The sequence below is a fragment of the Heterocephalus glaber genome, unplaced genomic scaffold, assembly GCF_053883595.1.
Source record: "Heterocephalus glaber isolate CG9 unplaced genomic scaffold, H.glaber_assembly_v1.0 deba00001687, whole genome shotgun sequence".
In the NCBI taxonomy this organism is placed as follows: Eukaryota; Metazoa; Chordata; class Mammalia; order Rodentia; family Bathyergidae; genus Heterocephalus; species Heterocephalus glaber.
The window spans coordinates 16,819,642-16,841,182 of record NW_028258412.1 but is presented as its reverse complement, the minus strand read 5'-3'; the positions used below and the strand labels follow the sequence as shown (position 1 = coordinate 16,841,182).

Here is a 21,541-nt window from a genome sequence, read left to right as displayed (position 1 = left end):
TGTAAGAAGATCCAATGACCCAAATGAAAGATTATCTATGATGTTCTCAGAAATCTCTAAAACTTGTAAAGCTTGAATTTTACAATGAATTGAAGCAAAGTTTCAGAATTCTTGGTTCTATGGCATCTATAGAATATACCCTGTCTAGTGCTTCAAAACTGAGTAATGTTCAAACATATCACTAACAATCCTTCAATTAGAGAATCCTCTGGTTTGAAATGTGCTTAACATGTAGTTTAGGAAGCATTTACCCTGTATTTTTAGAACCATGTGTTTCTAAGGGTTGGAGTAAAGAAGTGGTCATGCCAGAATTAAAGCTGTATTCTTTGACAACTTTTCACTCTCATAAGACATGCTTGAAATGTTCAAGGAATAATGCAAAACTGTGCATATTCAATTTAATATTTGATGATCATTGTTCAAGTCATTACTGTAAGCTTCTGGAAAGTGGTTAAGTGAAAGGCTACAGGGATAAAGTTGAAAAGGTAACAGTATATAATCCCAGTTCTTCCATTTTCATACACTGGTATTAAGGAATATCATACTGCCTTGTTCTTTCACTAAGGAATTTTATTTGAGTGTTGTACTTCTTCTCAACAGTAAAATTAAGGCCAAGGAATATATTTACTCAAACATACAAAAAGAAATCATTATAGAGGTGAACTGTTCTTGAATAGCTTGGGCTGGGGCTTTAGCTCAGTGGTGCTGTGCCTGCCTCGCAAACACAAGGTCCTGAGTTCAATCCCTGGCACCAGGAAAAAAAAAAAGAATATAAAGCTTACATGCTAAATTTTGTGTAATTATGAATACAAAACAAAGATGAAGAGATGGCACACTTCAGTGAAATTGATGCAATGCTTTTAGATCACTGAGAAAAATCAATCCCCAACTTTTCCAGCGAACAACTCAATTTCCTTTTGCAGATACGTACTCATTTTTTTAAAATCTCAGCTAACATGGAAAAATTTAGCTAACAGTATTTGATTATATATACCAAGATATTCATTTGTTTTCTTACATTTTCAGTACAAAATAACACTGTAAGCAGTACTACTGTTGTTTGACAACATTCCCTCTAGGTACTAAGATTAAGGGTGGGTGATTACTAAATCAGACTATAGATTGGTTTGGCACCACCCTAATCCCAGTAGCCCAGACAGAATATAAAAGGAGCAAAAAACAGCTGTTACAGTCCCTTTCTTGCTTTGCTACCTTCTCTCCACCATGAACTGTTTCTCCTCTGTGATGCCTGTCTGCCATGCCACCCTGCCTTGGAGCCAGCCAATTACAGACTAAAAGCTCTACAAACTGCTAATTAAACAAATCTTTTTTCCTTTAACTTTGGGTGTCAGCAATGAAAAAGGTAAGACATTACTACTATCACTTTCTGTCCTAATGGCAAACTACCACCATGAAACAATAACCTCATGCTGTTATCTTATTCAATCCTAAACAATTTCCTTTGCACAAAAAAGCAAACCTAGGCTCAGTAATTTTAAGGTGTATGGATTTATGTAATCTTTTTTCTTAACATTTTTAATTAAGTTGCATTCAACTGATGAAGGAAAATATTATGAAAGATTATATAAAATTAACCAAAAGCAACAAACTATATTTTAATCTTCTCAGAAATGAACATTCTTCTAACTTCTATCTATATATGTTTTCCCCACTGCCAACTGGCCACAGAGATGCCACTATCAAAACATGTATGGAACCTGCTTCCATCTTTCAAAGGCAGGAATCCATTTGCTCACAGCACACCCCAGATCAAAAAGGCAGTCCTGCAGAGTCTCCTCCATTCCCCTCACTGTCTTGTCCTGCGCCTCTGAGCCTGTCTGGTCACTACCTGGCTCTTGCTTCCTCTTACTCTCCGGTCTCACTTTTCATCCTACCAAATTCCCAAAAGGAAGTTAATAGAGGCTGTTTAGGACCATTTGCGTAGAACTATAAAAGTGCCTCAGGAAAATGTGAACTTGGAAAAGAATAATAAAGACCTTTCATGTCTAAGTAGTTTTTTAAAGACGGTTACTGTTTATAATTTTTGAGAATGGATCTATAAACATTAAAACAGAATAAAGCAAAAAGAACTAAACATTGAAAAATCCACATATGACTCAAATGTTGCACTTACTGAAAAAATAGTTCATTCCTTTTATTAGTTAAGTAAAATATTAACGTGAAAGTGTACCACCACAAAGCAGTAGAGCTCCAGAAGCCAATCACTTCTGTTTTAACAGACAGGTAAGTCTAAGTGAAGCGTAAGATACAGAAAGGTAACAAAGCAATGCAAAGTTTATATCCTAAAATATTTAACAGGTTCCACTTCTAGAGATGACAAAGAGGCTCCTTCCAGATCAACATGTCACTCCCTGCTAAAAATAACACCTATCAACTCTGAACAAAATATTAAGATCTATTAAAAATTGTATTACGAAATTCAAGGAGCAAGCACAAGGTCCTGAGTTCAATCTCCGGTACAAAAAAAAAAAAAATTTCTGATCTGCGGTATGTCTTATTACCCCAAATCCATTCTTTGCTATTTAGCCTAAAATTATGCAAAGTTCCTAAATATGCATGTTAGGTAGTATAAAACCATAAGAAAAAAATAGTAGACATAAGAGAGAAAATATCTCAATGAAACAACAAAAAGCACAGCCAAAATACTGTTCTTCCAATGTGTGTGTGCCACTGGCACATACATAAACAATTACAATATCTGAAATTATGTGAGGCTCTTTGGAGTATTACCCAACAGGAAGGGAGCATTACCCATGAGGAAGCAATGGCAACTTAATTCAGAAAAAAGACCAGCAAGTTGGCATTTGTGTTAGCTGCTATACACCTGATACCAGAAAAGGTCAAACAACCCAACAGTTATGGGGGCAATCAATTCTTTTGTTAAAAACGGCTTTCAGAGGCTCAAGTGTGTAGATGTCAAATCCTGCAGGAACAAAATACAGGATGAAACTAAAGTAAATTAGAAATAAATGCCTTTCCAGTAGAAAGAATCTCCAGGATTGGAATTATTTCTTTTAAAAATTAAAGTTTCTTTTTCACAGTTTTATTTTTGAATTTATTCTGGATGAAAGAGGATTGTCAAGTTCAACACAGATGAATCTAGAAATACCATGTTTTATTTTAGTTGTCAAACTCCTTAGAACAAACCAACATTTTCTTTAGTATTTACTATGTTCAAATCACGGAAATGGATAACAAAAGATGTCAATACAGTAAAAATAATGCTAAATAAATTTCTATTACCCTTTTGAAACAACTTCATCAAATATATAATATTTAATACATAATGCTGTGCATATTTTTTAGAATCACCCCAAACATCTTCTTATATCAAATATTAAGAACTCCTTTAAAAAAAGGTTCAGAAGGGCTGGAGATTTAGCTCAGTGGTTCTGCTGCCTGCCTCGCAAGTGCAAGGTCCCAAGTTTGATCCCCAGTACGGGTAAAAAAAAAAAAGGTATCAGAAACAAATGATTTTGTTTGCTATCAACATAGAGAAGAATTATAACGTAAGAGCTCATGTTATTAATCTAACAGGTAAAACTCATCAAACAATATCTTTGCCACCCTTATTAGAATTACTTGAACTACATGTAACATGCAGTGTGATCGATCTTTTAGGAGGAGAAAAGGCCACTTGGATTAGCCAACCCCATGGTCTTGGACAGTCTAAGAATGTGCTCTATTATTGAGCCAAACTTCCAGACCCAAGATTTTACTAAGATGTATTGCATTTTAATCTATCAAATAAAGGTATCTGCTAGTGTTACAATCTTTATTCTTAAAATATTATTCAGTTAAGTCTATTCCTTTTGTTTGTTTTTAATGCAATCAAATAAGAACATTTCTAAAATATTTATTTCTACATAGTATTTGTTTAGCAACTGGCATCAATTTTTCCTCCCCACTGGTCAGTAAACTGACATACACAAAAAAAAGCTAAACTCAGTAAAATTAATTCATATATATTTTTTCACAATGATAAACTGTCACATAAATTATCTCCATTAATCTTCACAATAAGTCTCTAAGATAGTAATAACTATTTTCAACTCAGTATCAGGAAAAACAAAAAGTTTCATGGAGAAAACTTAAACAACTTATCCAAACTCAAACTTGAAAGGAGAGGAATGAAATGCAAACCAAATCTCTTTTAATTCTAAATGTCCTCCAGCATTCCTCTGCCCACACAACTTTGTGACCACTAAGATTCTAATAAAATGCCGAGAAGTCATCATAACTAATAGTTCTTTATATAAATATCAACTTATTTTTTTTATTTTTATTTTTTTTGTACCAGAGATCAAACTCGGGTCCTTGCGCTTATGAGGCAGGCAGCGGAACCACTGAGCTAAATCCCCGGCCCAAATACCAACTTTTTAAATTCATCTTTGGTTTAAATTTTTTATAATTGTTAATCTCTTCTGAAATACTGTTTCAGAATCATTAACATTTATGAACTACAAGAAAACAAGGTTCCATATTCAATCATAATGTAAGATCTAAAAATAATTCGATTATACTGCTGAATGATCAGCAGCCTGACAGTTACATCAAATCAAATATCCAAATACATTCCACACGTTTTTTACATTAGGCTTGCTCAAGTAATAAAGATTTTTGGAATCTAAATAAAGTATAAAGAGATGAACTCAATAAAATGATCAATAACTACATTTGACTTTTTAATGTTACTTTTACCATTAATATCCTAATTGCCACTCCTTCAATGCATATTTCATTTCTACATTTCCTCTTCATACCTAGGTGGCTGTCAAAATCATCACACAATCACCTATATCTGATAATCAAAAGTTCTGGGACTGGCTCAAAGTTAATTCCTCAATGAGTAATCATGAGAATCCATGCTAACTAAGGGAAAGTACACTAAGAACAGTAAAGACAATCACTGTGCTAAAAAAGGTGCACTTAAAAAATGCACTTCATAGTTTACCGTTTGGATTCATGAACATAAAGGCCAAAACCTTAACCACTCAGAAAATCTAAATCCTCTGCAAATTTAAGAAAAAGTTCTAAGATTAAAAATAAAAATCGGGCTGGGGATTTAGCTCAGTGGTTCTGCTGCATGCCTCACAAGCACAAGGTCCCGAGTTCAATCCCCAGTACCTAAATAAATAAATAAATAAAATCAAGGCTGAGTGTGGTGGCGCACACCTGTAATCCCAGCACACAGGAAGCTGGGGCAGGAGAAGCATTGAGTTTGAAGCTAGCCTGGGCTACATAGTGAGTTCAAGGCCAGCCTGAACTGCATAGCAAGACCCTGTCTCCAAAATAAAAAAATCAATAAAACACATTCATTGGGCCAGGGATTTAGCTCAGTGGTACTGCGCTTGCCTCACAAGCAAGCACAGGGTCCTGAGTTCGATCCCTGGTACCAAAACAAACAAACAAACAAACACATTCATTACTCAGGTCAGATCAATATATATAAAAGAAAAAATTCTTCTCCATCAAAGTATCTGTAAACAGAAATCAGTTGTACACTCTCATATATATTACTACTGTTCTAAAAGTGTTACTATCTTTTTCATGTACAATTTGATGCACACATCCTAAGTTCTACATAAGTTTATTTTTTAATCCTAAGTGATATTAAATGTACTAAAAATAGGACAATATTTCACAGAAGTTCACAGTGAACAGGCAAAGAAAACTGCTGGCCTTCAATTTATCTGATATAAAAAACAAAATCCAAATTTTCTTATATTAGATTTGGTTAATGAAAACATTCCACACCACTTCATTAGAGCATTGAGACAGATAGGTTGGAGAGAAAGCTACTAATTAAATCTCTGCTAGGAAGTAATAAAATTAAGAGCCATAAGAGTTCCAAAAGGGACAGGAGTTGCCAGCTGAAATTCTTGCAAACAGAAAAGGTCTAACTTTAAGTCTACCTTAAAAGGCTTCAAGGGCCGGGGATTTAAGCTCAGTGGTTCTGCTGTGTTCTCTGCAAGCAGAAGGACCCGAGTTCAATCCACGGTACCAAAAAAAAAAAAAAAAGGCTTCAAGAGCTCCAATCTGCAGCCAGCAGCTGAAACCCTTAACTTAGAGCAAGTGCAATGAATAGAACAGAATCAAGATTGTGTTCCCTGCTCTTTAAAAGTGAAGTAAACACCATCACCCTTGCATTCCTACTAAATCTATGCTGTGGGCAGAGCTGGTAAGGAATGTATTAAATTTGTGAGGGTTTTGTTTTTTGACTCATTTGATCTAAAATTCCATGCTTGTTTATTATCAAGAACTACATTTAAACCTGCACTAATAAATGACAGATAAAAATTTCGGTTTAGAGAAATAGCCACAGCCCTGGTTTTATAGTAATCAAGGATGAGTTACCCTACTTTAAGGAGCATCAATCAATACTATACAAAGGTTCCTCATTTTAACTCACTTGACTATTTTTAAAGTTATGCCATGTAAGGAAGATTTATTTTAAGGAAGATGAGGATGAGTAATGAAAAGAACAAAATTATCTCAATTCTAAACAATGTAGTAATAAGTGGGTTAGATGTGTATAAACTGATAATCACCTTCTAGTCCAATTGTTAATATTCAACAAAAATAATACAGTATTTAATAACACTGTGATTCAAGACCTACTTTAGTACATCTAAACCATGAACATTATTAGGAAATAAATTTCTAAGCTGATCACCTCAAACAAACTGGTCCCCAAAGACTAAGCAAAAGAGACCAAAAAGCTAGAATACCTAAAGACTCACCTTTTGTTAACTGGCTTTTCATCCTTCTCATAGGGTCGAACAAACCATTTCCCAATCCTAACGAAGTTCTTATCCATTAGGCACCTACAATAAGTACATCAAGAATTACTTTTGTAGATTAGATAACATATTAGAAGATCATTGAATAATCCCAGATGAGACACACAAATAAAAATAAAAACATCACTAATTACACTGTGAAAATGTTTTCTTAATAAGGTTTTCTACTATACTTAGTGAAAATACTCTCTGATTTTGGGTGTGTGTTTTTATGCCCATTGACAAAATAAGCAAAATAAATAGAAGCATATCTAAAACTTCTTACCCTTTCAAATTATCTCAAATAAAATCACATATCTGGAAGACTTCAATTCGTATGTCATCAAGAATATAAGGAATGCAGCATTTCTCAAGCTATCTCAGAGACGCTTTTTCAAGCCACATATCTGGCAAGGTTTATTGCTGATGTTTCTTTTGTTTCATTCTTTTAGCAAGGATCATGGTAACAAAAACATAACTTCTTCTACCTATGCATTTTCCTTTTGAGGGTACTATCAAGCACTTGGTTACAGCTTTGCAAGACAATAAGGACTTGTAGTCATGTCTTCAATAACAAATATTTGCTTCACTTATAGCTAAGTTGTGGCCTACTCCTGTTTCCATGCCATTTATGTATGTTGTGTTTCAATGTCAAATCAGAGTATTCTTTTTGAAGACATGTTCAATGGTAACTGAACTCAACTCATATAATTACCAATAATGCACACAATTCAATTGAAGTGACAACAACACACAGTTATGACCAAGTTCACTCATATGCAGGAAAATGACAACTCCATCATAACTGCCATATGGCCAACTGTGAGATGCCACTGGTTGTAAGGAGCACCCCTGATTTTAAAAACACAAAGATGGGCCAGGGATTTAGCTCAGTGGTTCCGGTGCCTGCCTCCCAAGTGCAAGGACCTGAGTTTGATCCCAGGTACCAAAAACAAAAAACAAAACAAAACAAAAATCTAAAAACACAAAGATGTGGAGTGAAGTGTGCATTTTGGAATTGATGAAATACAGTCATCTCTTAACATCATTCAATAAAGTGGTATGATTTTATAAGAAAAGCTCTCAGAACACCACATGTAATTCTTCAATGTAAGTTTCTTCTTACCAGTAAAAGAGCTATAGCAATTCTTTATTCAATATTCAAGCAATTCTGTGGTTGGCTTTTGTCTGTAATTTCTACACCGTCAAGGAAGATGGAAACAATTCAAGCCCTCACCCAACTCATTACACGTTAAATGGGTTAGTAAATGGCAATACTTTCTGCTGGCCACCATATAACTCTCTTTAGGCAGAATCAATTTGGAACATTGTTACAACAAAATGTCACTGGTTTCAACTAGTTTTATTTTGAAAATGAAGCTCTATAACATTCTTCCTTATTGATAATAAAGAAAATCATTTTCAAAGTAATCCAATCTTATTCCCTAAGTTTTAAAATTAAACAAATGTGTTTTTTGGTATTAGACATGACATCATCAAATTCAGAACAGAAAACAGGGAATACCTACAAAAGGAGAAAGTAAAGAAACAAACTAAAAAGTATCTGCATAGTTTATTCACTAGTTAAAAGACTTAATTACTTCTTTAGCTAGGCTACATATAAATAGATATTTCCACTTTAGAGTTTGGTTTCAAACTCCTTCCTCCAATAATACTCTCAATAACTACTGCTAAAATTGCTAGTATCTTCACCACCTCATGTTTGAACACATCAAGCACAACATCTCATTTGATTCTTATAAGTGTAAGAAATGGGTGTGGCAGTTTCAGTTTTCATAGATGAACAAGTTAAGGCATAAAGAATTACCTAGCCAAGGTCACACAACTGTCAACAGCAAAGCAGCCACCAAGTCTAGGTATATCTGAGCACAGAGCCAGGATACTGACCGACTACCATTTCATCAAAATTTTTTCTCATTTTCAAATCCAGGTGTGCCTTGTACTTTAATTAATGTGAAAGTATTTCTTTGTTCTACAAAAACTGTTACTAAATTGAAGGTATATCTTAAAAATCAATAATGCTTAGAATGAAAGCAAAAGGGTATGTAACAGGTGAGAAATTACATCAAACTCTAAACCGTGTCTTTTTGTGACATGTACCCTCAACTAATTAACAGGAGTTTTTTAAAAACTTTCATTCTCTCATAAATGCCTAACATTTAAGGTCAGAATTCAAAAGAACCACTTATTCAGTAACAGAGAAAACATGAATTTACAGTGTACAGTTAGAAAAATTTCAGGCTTGAGACTATGAAAGAAAAAAAATCAGTGACTAAAGGACAATCTATAAAATATATATTTTTTAAAAGTCTGGAGCAGGGGAGAAGCACATAGCCAAGACCACTCAAGGACAAAAGCAAAATGCAAAGGTTAATGACATTGCTATACGAGAGTCTAACTCTGTGTGACTATATCTCTGGAAGTTCTCACTATAGATTGTATTTCTCTATCAGGCCAATGCCAACAGAAAGTTATCATCAGCCATGGAAACGACTGATCCCTTAGTCTGAAACCATCTATTTCCAAAAGACACTCATAATGACTTATGTGATTTTTCAACTGCAATCAGTTTCTATGTGATGGGTAATTTCCTACCCACTGAAAGAAAACCATGAGAACACAGAATAGCACTGGATGAAGTAATGTTTTTACTAGATTTTGTAGTACTGTGATGTTGGGAGGAGGTTCCACATGTGACTCCTCCATGATTAGACATTGCAGAAAAAGATTCTACCTGGTGCTTTAAGTCGTTGAAAAAAATGAGAAGAGAAAGTGTGTCCTTACTAAGGAAGACAACTCTACTACCTACTGTTAAGTGGGAGTATGTAGAATCAATAGGAGACCATTCTCGATCATGTTTTTTAGGTCATAGATCTGTACTTTATGGAAAAAAAGGAAGGAAAAGGAAAAAAGGTAGGGGAAAGGGGGACACCTAATGAAAGCTATTATGAGCTTTGCACAGAAAAATATGCTGAAGAGCAAAACATGGCACATAACTCCCCAGCATAAGTGAACTCTCTAAAGGAGATCCTAGGTGAAATTTTCCACATTAAATACTGCTACTAACACTACTTTGGCCTGGACTTCCTCTATGGTCCCATTCTATCCCTCCTCTTCTAATTTAAATTCTACCCATCTTTCCTGTCCCAGATCAAGCCTACACAGCCTTCCTACATCTACAAGTCAGCACTTTACCATTCAGTTGTAGTGTTTCATTTCTATGGTTCTCTTACAATAGTCAACACATTTTTTAAATGCCTGTGATAGATCTTTATATTCTGCCATATACTGATATATGCTCAATAAATATCTCAGAAATGAATGTTATGCACACTAGAGTATATCCCTTTTCATAACATAAGTTCTTTTTGCTTGTAACCATTAATCCATGAGTAGACTTACAGAACTTGAATTTCCTTGTATGTTTATATTCTCACCAATGAGACAGTGTTTGAGAGGGGAAATCTATTTTATTTCTTTATCACATCCCACCACAGACTAAAATCAAAGAAGATAATCAACATGCTGCTAAAAAATGTTTAGGAAGACTAGTGCTTAAATTCTTTAATTACAGTTGAAGAATATAATTTAAGCAAATCTTTTCAAGAGGGGTAATTCCAAGATATAAAATAAAAATTATATCAAAAGGGCCAGAGATCTACCTCAGTGGTTCTGGCACCTGCCCCACAAGCACAAGGACCTGAGTTCCATCCCCGGTACCAAAGAAAGAAAAAAAAAACATAATTCTGTAAAGTAAAACAACATTACTTTTCAAGATAATAATGTGATGCCAATTCTTTAAGCAATAACATCTAAAATTACTCCTCCCTAACCCTCTACCACCTCCCCAAAATCGCCAGTTCAGGAAGGAAAGAAACAGCTGGTCAAGAATGAAGACGAAATCAAGTTGCATGTCTGTGCCTGTGTGGACCTAATGTTTCTGTGCCATGCCATATGGCTCTGAATAATTAACTACGAAGTGCAACATGACTCCAAAATTGGCAAGCCCCAATCTCCAATCCCAAAGCCAGAGGCAGACCTGATGTAAGATTCCAAGAGCCACAGCAGAACCCACAATCTACCTCAGCAAACCACATCTAGGATGAAACAGGAGGTAGAGAAGGAAGACCACCACTGGCTCTGGCTCCTTCTGTATCCTTCCAATTATGCAAGTGTAATAGTTTTCATAGGTTAAAAAGTCCAAGTATTTCTCTACCATACCCTCAGCCATATCAACTAGTTACAGAGCCATTTGTATGGACAAAATTTTATAACTTCATGCTAAAACATCTTCACCAACATCAAAGCCTTTACCTAGCCACTCCAGTCTTTATCAAACATAAATGTAAAGAAGTCTTCTTCCTAGAAATCACAATGCTCTCAATTCCCACCTAAAATAAATTCATATAATTGAGGGGCTGAAGAAACCTTTTCCAAGTGATCTCTTTATCTTCTTAACGAATCCCTTCCCTCTCCTAAAACGATAGATTGATTTGTATTTAACAGATTTCTTTCCAAGCATTTACTTTTAGATGTGTGCTTTCAGGCACTTGTGTCAATGATGTTTGTACTTCCTTCCCATTAAAGAATGTTTCCCTGGGATCCAAAAACTCATTCTCATACTTCTAGAGGAGAACTGTACATTGTGGCATTTCAATATAATAAGAATGTAAGGATCACTCATTTCTTGCCCATTATCACATTATACCCAAGGAACTCTCAATGCTGCAATGTTGCAGCATTAATTCTTCAACTATGGCTATTATCTACCACCGTGCTCAAGTGAGGATTACTCTGAAATCTCTAAACCACTACACCCAAGGCCATTGCTCATGTGCCTGCTGACGATCACCTTTGCTGAATCACAATGTCACAATACACTGAAAACTGAACATCTATCAATACAAAGCTATGAGTATAATTATAATTCCAATTTTCCGCACATTATTTCCACTGTATTTTCCAAATAAAATATACTAACTCTGAACACCAACTTTTGGCCAAGCAAGAAGTTCTGGGCCACAGACAAGTGGAGAGCTATACTATAAACTACCATGGGATGAATATGCTGACAAACCACTAATTCAGCAGTGCAGCACGTTACTCAGAAGAGCCATTATGTTTCACTAATGTTAAATACACATGAAAGTCTCCATTAAGTAAGCACAGACATGAGAGAGCATAACAGTATCAAGACTTACATAATCTACTATGTACAATTACTTCAGGAAAGGGAAAAAAAATAACTTCTCAGTGAAATTAGCCTATGTGTTTTATACTAAAACCTTAAGAAATTAAAATTAAAGTACACTAATATACACAATGCCAATCTGACAACATTATGCCAGACATTTTAGGAATTCTTGCTACAAAACCAAGACGTTCATCAGTCCCGTATGTGGTGCAATCAATGAAACAGTAATAAAAACTATGTGTTTCTCTATTACATCTATTTCCTGGATGTTTCAAAAACTTTTCAACCAATATTTTCTGTTTGATAAAGACAGGTAATAAGATAACAATGTATCATAAAATCACATCATCAACCATAACAATGTAAGAGAAGCAGCCATTATGTCTCCGATACTAAAAATACCAAATGAAGAAACCTGTGAAAAACAATTGCAGGTTTTTCTTTTCCATAACCTATTCACAAAGTACTTTTCCTTTAATCAAAAGAGAAAGACAACCTAAACTTAAAATACAAAGTGTCACCTTTGAGAAAATCATAAACACAAAGCAAAACTGAAAAAGACTGATGAACAATCTGATCCAGTACATTAGACAGTAAGGGAAGAAAAGAAAGAAGAGGGAGGGGCAAGAGGAGGAGAAGAAAGGAAGGAAGAACAGTTAAGCCAAATTAGCAGAGACTCTACGTGAGTAAAAACTAAATTAATAGCATTTTATCATTCGGGGCATTTTGCCAAAAAGAGGTAATTGATCATTAAGAAAATAGGAAGCACATTTACACTCTCAAAAGAAAGGAAAAATAAGCATGACTACATGATCCAAAACTATAAAACTTAGAAATGTCCAAACAGTCTCAGATTGTGAAGTTTTTTTTTCTGGTACCGGGGATCGAACTCAGGACCTTGCCCTTGTGAGGCAGGCACGGTGCCACTGAGCTAAATCCCCAGCCCCTACAGATTGTGAAATTCTAAGAAATCACAAAGAAAGAAAATGCCAACAGAAACAAATATGGCTCAAAGTTTTTAAAAAACATGTATAAAGACATCTATGGTGATGGAGGCAGAGAGGTATGAGTAGATCACAAGATAGAGAGATTGAGATCACGCTATGCTTATGTTTCAGTGATATAGCTGGCTGCTATTTGGAGGACAGATAATCAGAAGGGGAAAATACCTTGATTTCATTATGGTAGGTGTACTCTTTTCCCAAGTCCCACTGACATCATGCTTGGCCCTGTGACACCAACATCTCCCATTGGTAGTACCGTTTTTATTATGAGCTCAATAGGCCAGGCGTGACAGCACACACCTGTAAATCTTCTTAGGCCTTGTGATGAATGTCTTAGAAAAGAAATGTGCGCAGAAATGGCACACATGACTTCTGAATGGAAGGGTCACCGGGCTCCCATCTCCTGGGTTTTGCTATTGCCCTTTGTTCTTGAGCTCTTTGCTTCTTGAGCCCAGCAAGTCTTAAGGGCTGCTCCACCAGCATGAGGCCTGGAGTGAAGAGTATGTAGAGCAGGATACTGCAATCAATGACTCACAATGGACATGCAATAGGGACAAGACATAAACTTCTGCTGTTCTGAGCTAGCAAGACCTTTCAGGTCTTCTGTTACTGCTTAACTGAGCCTAACTTGAAGATGAAAGAGGCCATGGCAATTCTTCATGAAACATTACAATATCCCAAAGTAGACCAGTGGCAATCAAAATGAGGAGAATGCCATCAAATGGAGGGATATATGGAAGGCTAGCAAGGAGAGGTAGGGAATTCAATACTATGCAATAAGAACTGCAAGCAAAGAAAACAATACTTCAATTTGATGCCAAACAGGCTACTGCATCGAAGTAGGATTAAATGGGTTATAGTATTAAGACAAAGAAATGGAAGTTAAAGATTTCTGCTCAGTGTTAAGACTTTTTTTTTTGCTTGTTTTTTGTTTTTAGACAGGGCCTTGCTGTATAGTACAGGATGGCCTTGGAACTCACTATGTAGCCCAGGCTGGCCTCGAACTCACGGTAATTCTCCTGCCTCAGCCTCCCAAATGCTGGGATTACAGGCATGCGCCACCATGCCTGGCTAAGAAAGACTTTTTAACACTGAATGAATGATCTCTGAAGATGAAATAAACTCCTTTGGAAAACTATGTTTACATATCCAAAACTCTTCAAGGAAGGGATGATCATGTAAAAAGGATTTTAAAGAATGGGATCTGGAATTAGCTGGGTAAATGACTGACTTTTAATGTTATCTCAAACTGAAATTAGTAGTATTTTACTATCCTTCTCTTAGGTATAAAGTGGCTAACCATTTATTGAGCTGGGGCAGGGGGAAGTACTAAGCAGTGAAACTAGGACCTTCCAACTAACCTACATGCCCAGCCCTTTTTTTATTTTGAGACATGGTCACTAAACCTTGCCCTGGCTAGACTCAAACTTACAATCCTCCTGCCTCAGCTTCCCAGAGACCTGAGATTTACAGGTGTGTGCCGGCCATCACACCTGGCCTATTGAGCTCATAATGAAAAAGGTACTGTGCTGAGCCAAACAAAAACCCTACACCATTTTATAAGTGGATGAACAGAGGCTCAGCACAGAAGAACCAAAATATTTCCTGTCTCTGAAGACAACAAAGAAATAGATTTCTAGAAATGTGTGTCCCTAAAAGGAGAAATAAAATTATAACCAAATATGTTAACTTTTGTCTAAGGCCTTTATGGAAAATTCTCCTCAGTTAAGTAGAAGTGATTTTTTAAATTTTTTGTTGAACAGATGACCCTAGCTAGACACATATAATATGCTGTAGCCAAATACTGTACTAGAAAGTTATAGGAAAAATGAGTAATGGAAAGGAGAAAATATTCAAAGTTATAATATTTTAAATATTTTATATAGCATCAACACAGTTATTACCTTGGCACCAATCAACAGCAATGAAAAATGAAACATCACACTGTGTGAAATTTATGCTACCATATTTTTAATAGTAAAATTCTTTTTAATAAATCACTGCAGTGACGTCAGTCTGCATACATTAGCAACCTCAGCTTTTGTAAAGATCAATTTATATGACTTCTCTTTAGCTAGAAGTGAGAGCTTCTCAAGGTAGTAAATGGAACTTCCCTTTAATTAAACATATCCTCATGCTAAAAAAAAATAAAAAGCGGAAATAATAAATCACTTTTCTAGGCTTTGTTAATATGCAAAACGTAGAAGAAATGGCTGAGGAAGCACGCACCCTACAAGTGACACAGCCCTCGATGATCTGTGTCATAACCTCAATTCTGACACAGATGCCAGGAACTTGGAGTATCCTCACCAGAAAACCAAGTCAACCTTATGTGAGCAAAAATAAAAAAGCATAATAGAAAATTGCCAAGAAAAAGACAGAAAACTGTATGTCAATTAATTTCAGCTATAGACAGATGAAAATGTTACAGAGAATGGTCTACATAAGGGTAGGGTGGGGGCAGATATATTCAGTACTAGCCTTCCCAGTTTCTGTTGACAACAATTACAGAGAGTAAAAGCCATTTAAAATGCTTTCCTTATTAAAAAGCTTCTGCACAGAAAGAGAAACCACGAACAGAGTGAAGAGACAACCCACAATCTGGGAAAAAAATTGTACCAGCTGTTCTTAAGACAAAGGTCTACTATCTAGAATATATAAAGAACTTAAAAACTCAGAACCCCCCAAATTTAAAGACCTAATCCAAAAGTGGGCCTCTGAAATGAACAGACATTTCTCAGATGAAGAAGTAGAATCAGCAAATAAACATGAAAAAATGTTCAAGGTGCCACGGATTTAGCTCAGTGGTGCCCTCGCCTGCCTTGCAAGTGCAAGGTCCAGAATTCGATTCCTGGTACAAAAAAAAAATGTTCAACATCAGTGGTCATTAGAGAAATGCAGGTGAAAACAATGCTGAGATTCTATCCACCCCAGAAAGAATGGCTGCTATCGTGAAATCAACCAGTAACAAATGCTGGCAGGGTTGTGGAGAGAAAGGAACCCTTTTCCATTGTTGGTGGGAGTGTAGACTGGTGCAACCACTGTGGAAATCAGTGTGGAGATTCCTCAAAGTACTAGGATTAGAGGTCCCATTTGAGCCAGCTATTCCCATTCTGGGTATCTTCCCAAAAGAATTAAAAGAGGTTTTTCGCAACAGGTTTGCCTTGAGAGCACAGGTGTACTGAAAACCACCACTAAATCAAGCAAACATGGGAAAGAAAAAGACTCATATCAATATTGTCATCAGACATGTGGATTCGGGCAAGTTCACCACTACCGGCCTTCTGATCTACAAATGTGGTGGCATCGACAAAAGAACCACTGAAAAATTTGAGAAGGAGGCTGCTGAGATGGGGAAGGGTTCTTTCAAGTACACCTGGGACTTGGATAAACTGAAAGCCGAGCGTGAGCATGGTATCACCACTGACATTTTCCTGTGGAAATTATGTGACTATCATTGATGCTCCAGGACACAGAGACTTTATCAAAAACATGATTACAAGCACATCTCAGGCTGACTGTGCTGTTCTGATTGTTGCTGCTGGTGTTGGTAGATTCGAAGCTGGTATCTCCAAGAATGGGCAGACCCGTGAGCATCCTCTTCTGGCTTACACGCTGGGTGTGAAACAACTCATTGTTGGTGTTAACAAAATGGATTCCACTGAGCTACCCTACAGCCAGAAGAGATACAAGGAAATTAAGGAAGTCAGCACCTATATTAAGAAAATTGGCTACAACCCTGACACAGTAGCTTTTGCGCCAATTTCTGGTTGGAATGGTGACAACATGCTGGAGCCAAGTGCTAACATGCCTTGGTTCACGGGATGGAAGGTCACTCGTAAAGATGCCGATGCCAGTGGAACCACACTGCTTGAAGCTTTGGATTGCATCCTGCCACCCACTCCCCCAACTGACAAGCCTTTGCGGCTGCCCCTCCAGGATGTCTACAAAATTGGTGGTATCGGTACCTTCCCTGAGGGCAGAGTGGAGACTGGTGTTCTCAGACCTGGCATGGTCGTCACCTTCGCACCAGTCAATGTCACAACTGAAGTAAAGTGTGTTGAAATGCACCATGAGGCTTTGAGTGAAGCTCTTCCTGGTAACAATGTGGGCTTCAATGTCAAGAACGTGTCTGTCAAAGATGTTCATCGTGGCAATGTTGCTGGTGACAGCAAAAATGACCCACCAATGGTTTCACTGCTCAGGTGATTATTCTGAACCATCCAGGCCAGATCAGTGCTGGCTGTGCTCCTGTACTGGATTACCACACAGCTCACATCGCTTGCAAGTTTGCTGAGCTGAAAGAAAAGATTGATCACCGGTCTGGTAAGAAGCTGGAAGATGGCCCCAAATTCTTAAATCTGGTGATGCTGCCATCGTTGACCTGGTTCCAGGCAAGCCCATGTGTGTCGACAGCTTCTCTGACTATCCACCGCTGGGTCGTTTCGCTGTTCACGATATGAGACAAACGGTTGCTGTGGGTGTCATCGAAGCAATGGACAAGAAGGCTGCTGGAGCTGGCCAGGTCACCAAGTCTGCCCAGAAAGCTCAGAAGGCTAAATGAATATCACCCCTAACACCTGCCACCCCAGTCTTAGTCAGCGGTGGAAGACCGGGTCTCAGAACTGTTTCTCCGAATTGGCCATTTAAGTTTAATAGTAAAGATTGGTTAATGATAACAATGCATCGTAAAATCTTCAGGAGGAAAGGAGAATGTGTTTTGTGGACCATTTGTTTTCTTTTTGTGTGTGACAGTTTTAAGTTATTAGTTTTTAAAATCACTTTCTAATGGAAACAATTTGACCAAAAACAAAGTTTAATGAGAAAAAAAAAATTAAAAGAATCATACCACAGTGATATATGTGCACCCATGTTTATAGCAGCACAGTTCATAATAGCTAAATCTTGGAAACATCTCAAATGCCCATCAGCTGGTGACTGGATAAAGAGGATGTGGGGGTTTTTATAAAATGGAGAACTACTCAGCCATAAAGAACGAGAAACTAGAGGCATTTACAGCTAAATGGATGCACATTGAGGCCATACTCTTAAGTGAAATAAATAGGACACACATGTAAACACCAAATAGTTTCTCTGGTGTGAGAAACTACAAGAGTAAATGAGGACCAAAATGCATAATAGATCATGTAAAATAGGAAGAAAAGGTACAGAAGATAAGGGGAAGTAGGGAGGAGGTGGGGGAAGGAAAAAATATGAGAAAAGAATGGAAACAAAGTTTTTGTAAATGGGGGTTGGAGGGGTGAGAAAAGGGAAGGAAGGTGAATGGGGAAAAAACAAGAACCAAGATATATCATGTACAGGTACAAATTCCCAATGATGGGGCCAGGGATTTAGCTTAGTGGTGCCACCACCTGCCTCCCAAGCGCAAGGGCCCGAGTTCGATTCCCAGTACTGCCACCCCCCAAAAAATTCCCAATGATGAATGTGATCATATTATATATTTAAAACGTACCAATAAACTTAATAGAATAAAAAAATGCTTTCCTTCCTTGTGAGCAGGGTAATTTTCACTCACAGAATACACTCTCTTAAATGTTTGAAGAAAACATTATTATTTTACAGGACAAACAGATTACTATTAATTTTTCAAAAGAATATCAAGTTAACCATATAAATTGTAGTAGGAAAGATTCATTATTAATAATTTTAAAGAATACAAATCAAATTACCCAAAATAACAAATTTATGGGAAAAGAAACTAAAAATATGACATGGAATATGGAATTATGTGACATTTATTAACAAAAACTCAAGATACACAGTATCCCATACTTAATTTGCAGAATGTTAACTCAGATTGAGTGAGGACAGGTTAACTGTCCAAACAAACGATCTTAACATCAAACCAAAATCTAACCTAAAATTCTATCATAAGCATCACTGCTTGATACAATGAATTTTCTTAAAAGTAAAAATTCAGCTTAAACCAGGCATTAGTTTTCATCATAAATTTTGAATTGATGAGTCCAGAATAAATGGATTACATGCAAATCTCTTCTCTCTCAGTTTTTCTGCACTTCTAATTTTTTTCCCAACAAAGAAACATGCTATTTAAAATAGAAAAATGGACAAAAGACAACTGCAAATTCATTAATATTTTCTGAAATAAATTATATAAAAAATGGTGAGCTAAAATATTCAAATATATACTGTTTCATATATATATTTTACATATATATTTATTCATATTCATATATATATATAATATATATACATAAAACTTTGGGGGGGGTACCAGGGATCGAACTCAGGACCTTGTGCTTGCAAGGCAGGTGGTGGCACCACTGGGCTAAATCCCCAGCCCTGTTTCATATATTTTAAAAATTTGATATATATAAAAAGAAATGTGTATAAAAGTACATTACTGAACCAATATAAAAGCTTTATTCTGGCACAGGATTATGGAAACAGTAAAGTTTCACATTTCACATTTCCCTGAAGGGCATTTGTGTGTACTTCTGTTTTATTTTGCAGTGGGAGACAGATCTGCCAAATATTTAGAATATTTAAGAGTATTCAACTCTTTAAAAGAAAATCAATGCTTCTACAAGTATGTGACAATTTACTAACAGATGGCCTCTAGTTCTATTCCAAATCACAGGTTAAAAACTAAAGTTCAGAATACAAAAATAAAGACATATGGTCAGAAAGGTCTAAGTGCCCCAAATGATGACAATTTATCAACAACGGTTGGTGTATTTTAAGCAATATCATAGTAATAGCACCCTAGCCAACAGCATGAATGGGAATCTTAATAATACCAGAATGCCCTTTCAGTTTTGATTACTTAAATATACTCTCCTGAGTCTCAGGAAGAGAAGTAAAATAATTTCTCATAGTTTTTACCTAACCCATTGTTCCTCATATAGTTTTCCCCTCAAAACACCACTGAGAGCCTGGAGCATATTATTATGTCATTCAGGAGTTAATCAAACAACATCATGAAGGGACTTCCCCTGACTAAATCTGGTAGAACTTAAGCATTAAAATAAATAGTGACAGTAATGAATTATAAGTCATTGAATAAAAGGGAAACCCACAAATCCAAATGTATATAATGAGGGAAGGAGAGAATGGGAAAATTAATATTTCTAATACTAAAAACAAAACAGTGGCATTTACAAACTAGTAGGTGAAATTCTGATTAGGAAGAAGACAATGTACAATCTCATTGAGGTTGTATAATGTATAACCTCATATGAGGTTATAGACTACTCACAGAAAATAATTGACAAAGATCATAGATTTAAAAAATAAAACAGTGAGAAAACCTGATAAAAGATTCTCTCTCTCAAGTGATTAAAGATGGTAACATCCTGCCATGAGACACTGAGTACCCTATCTTAAACTGAGGAGCCAAACTATGGCCTTATATCACCAAATATGGCAATGTCAAGAAAGAAACATAAAGCAAAAAATATTTTCTGGATATACAGAGAAATGAAAACTAATAATGTATTATTATGGACTGGACCTTAAGGGTTCTGAAGCTACAAGGAACATAAGTGGGACAATGGACAAAATCTAAATTAAACTACAGATTAGATAATGACATTTTAACATCATCAAATTTCCTAATTTTCTTAATTATATCATATGCTTATAAGAGAATATTATCCTTGTTCCTAGGAAATAAACACTTAAATACTCAAGAATAAAACACAGAACACTGACCTTGAGTCTGCAAACAGTTATGAGAATAAATTGTAAAAATGCATTTAAAAAAAAAAGAAACAGAGTAAAGACATCTGGAAGTTCTGTGTACTATTCCCAAAACTTTTCTAAGTTTGAAATTATATCAACATAAAAAGAAGTAAGAGATTTACATAACTTAATTTTTGTGCTAGCAATAAAACCTTTATATAAAACTCTGAGTATCTAGCAATATGCTTGGCTGTTTCAAAACCACTATCAGACCTGCTGTTCTTTCTTACCTTTCTAACAGATTGTGGATTGCTTTGAAGAGCAGCGTCCTACATTCATAGGAAAGGCCATTTTCCCAGAGTCCTTCTTCCACAACTGAAAAAAAAAGGAAAAAGAAAAAAAAAAAGAACCAGTAAAAAGGACATCCAAATAAAAATAAGCTTTTAAAACATTTTTCTAAAGCAAAGCTAATGAGTTAATTTAAATGATTTAATCTTGCACCACACCACAGAAAGTTAATTAAGTTATACAATACACTGGTATAAAAGAATATAACATGTTTAAGTCTTTGAAATATGAGCAATAATGTAATTCCCCTCCCATAAAGTTTGTCTTTACAACCTGCTTCTTCAACCTTTAAAATCATTTTGAAATTCTCAACTTAATTTTTCTATCTAGTAGTCTTACAAAGGCTAATTTTGTTCAAGTTCTATTTAAAGATAACAAGAATGTCACAAATTAATGGAAAATCCAAAATACTAATAACATCCCATCCAATGCTAAAGCTTCTTTTCATAAATATATAAGCTGATACAAAATGCCCCCAGAAAAGATAATTAGTGTAATTCAAGGAA

General features: G+C 35.8%; 1 protein-coding gene and 1 pseudogene across 3 annotated transcripts in view; one reads left to right on the top strand and one right to left on the bottom strand.

Moving 5' to 3' along the window:
- Med13l (mediator complex subunit 13L) overlaps positions 1 to 21,541 on the bottom strand; it is a 290,519-nt gene that overhangs the window by 116,764 nt on the left and 152,214 nt on the right. For 2 of the 3 annotated variants that reach the window (XM_004843720.4, XM_004843721.4), the window contains exons 3-4: positions 20,978 to 21,062; positions 6,765 to 6,848 (exon numbers count right to left, since the gene is read on the bottom strand). In XM_004843720.4, the coding sequence (XP_004843777.1) occupies positions 6,765 to 6,848; positions 20,978 to 21,062 (169 nt within the window). The remainder of the gene's footprint in view (positions 1 to 6,764; positions 6,849 to 20,977; positions 21,063 to 21,541) is intronic. The other variant, XM_087198565.1, reaches the window with a different exon arrangement.
- Positions 16,232 to 17,637, top strand: LOC106009280 (elongation factor 1-alpha 1 pseudogene; annotated as a pseudogene).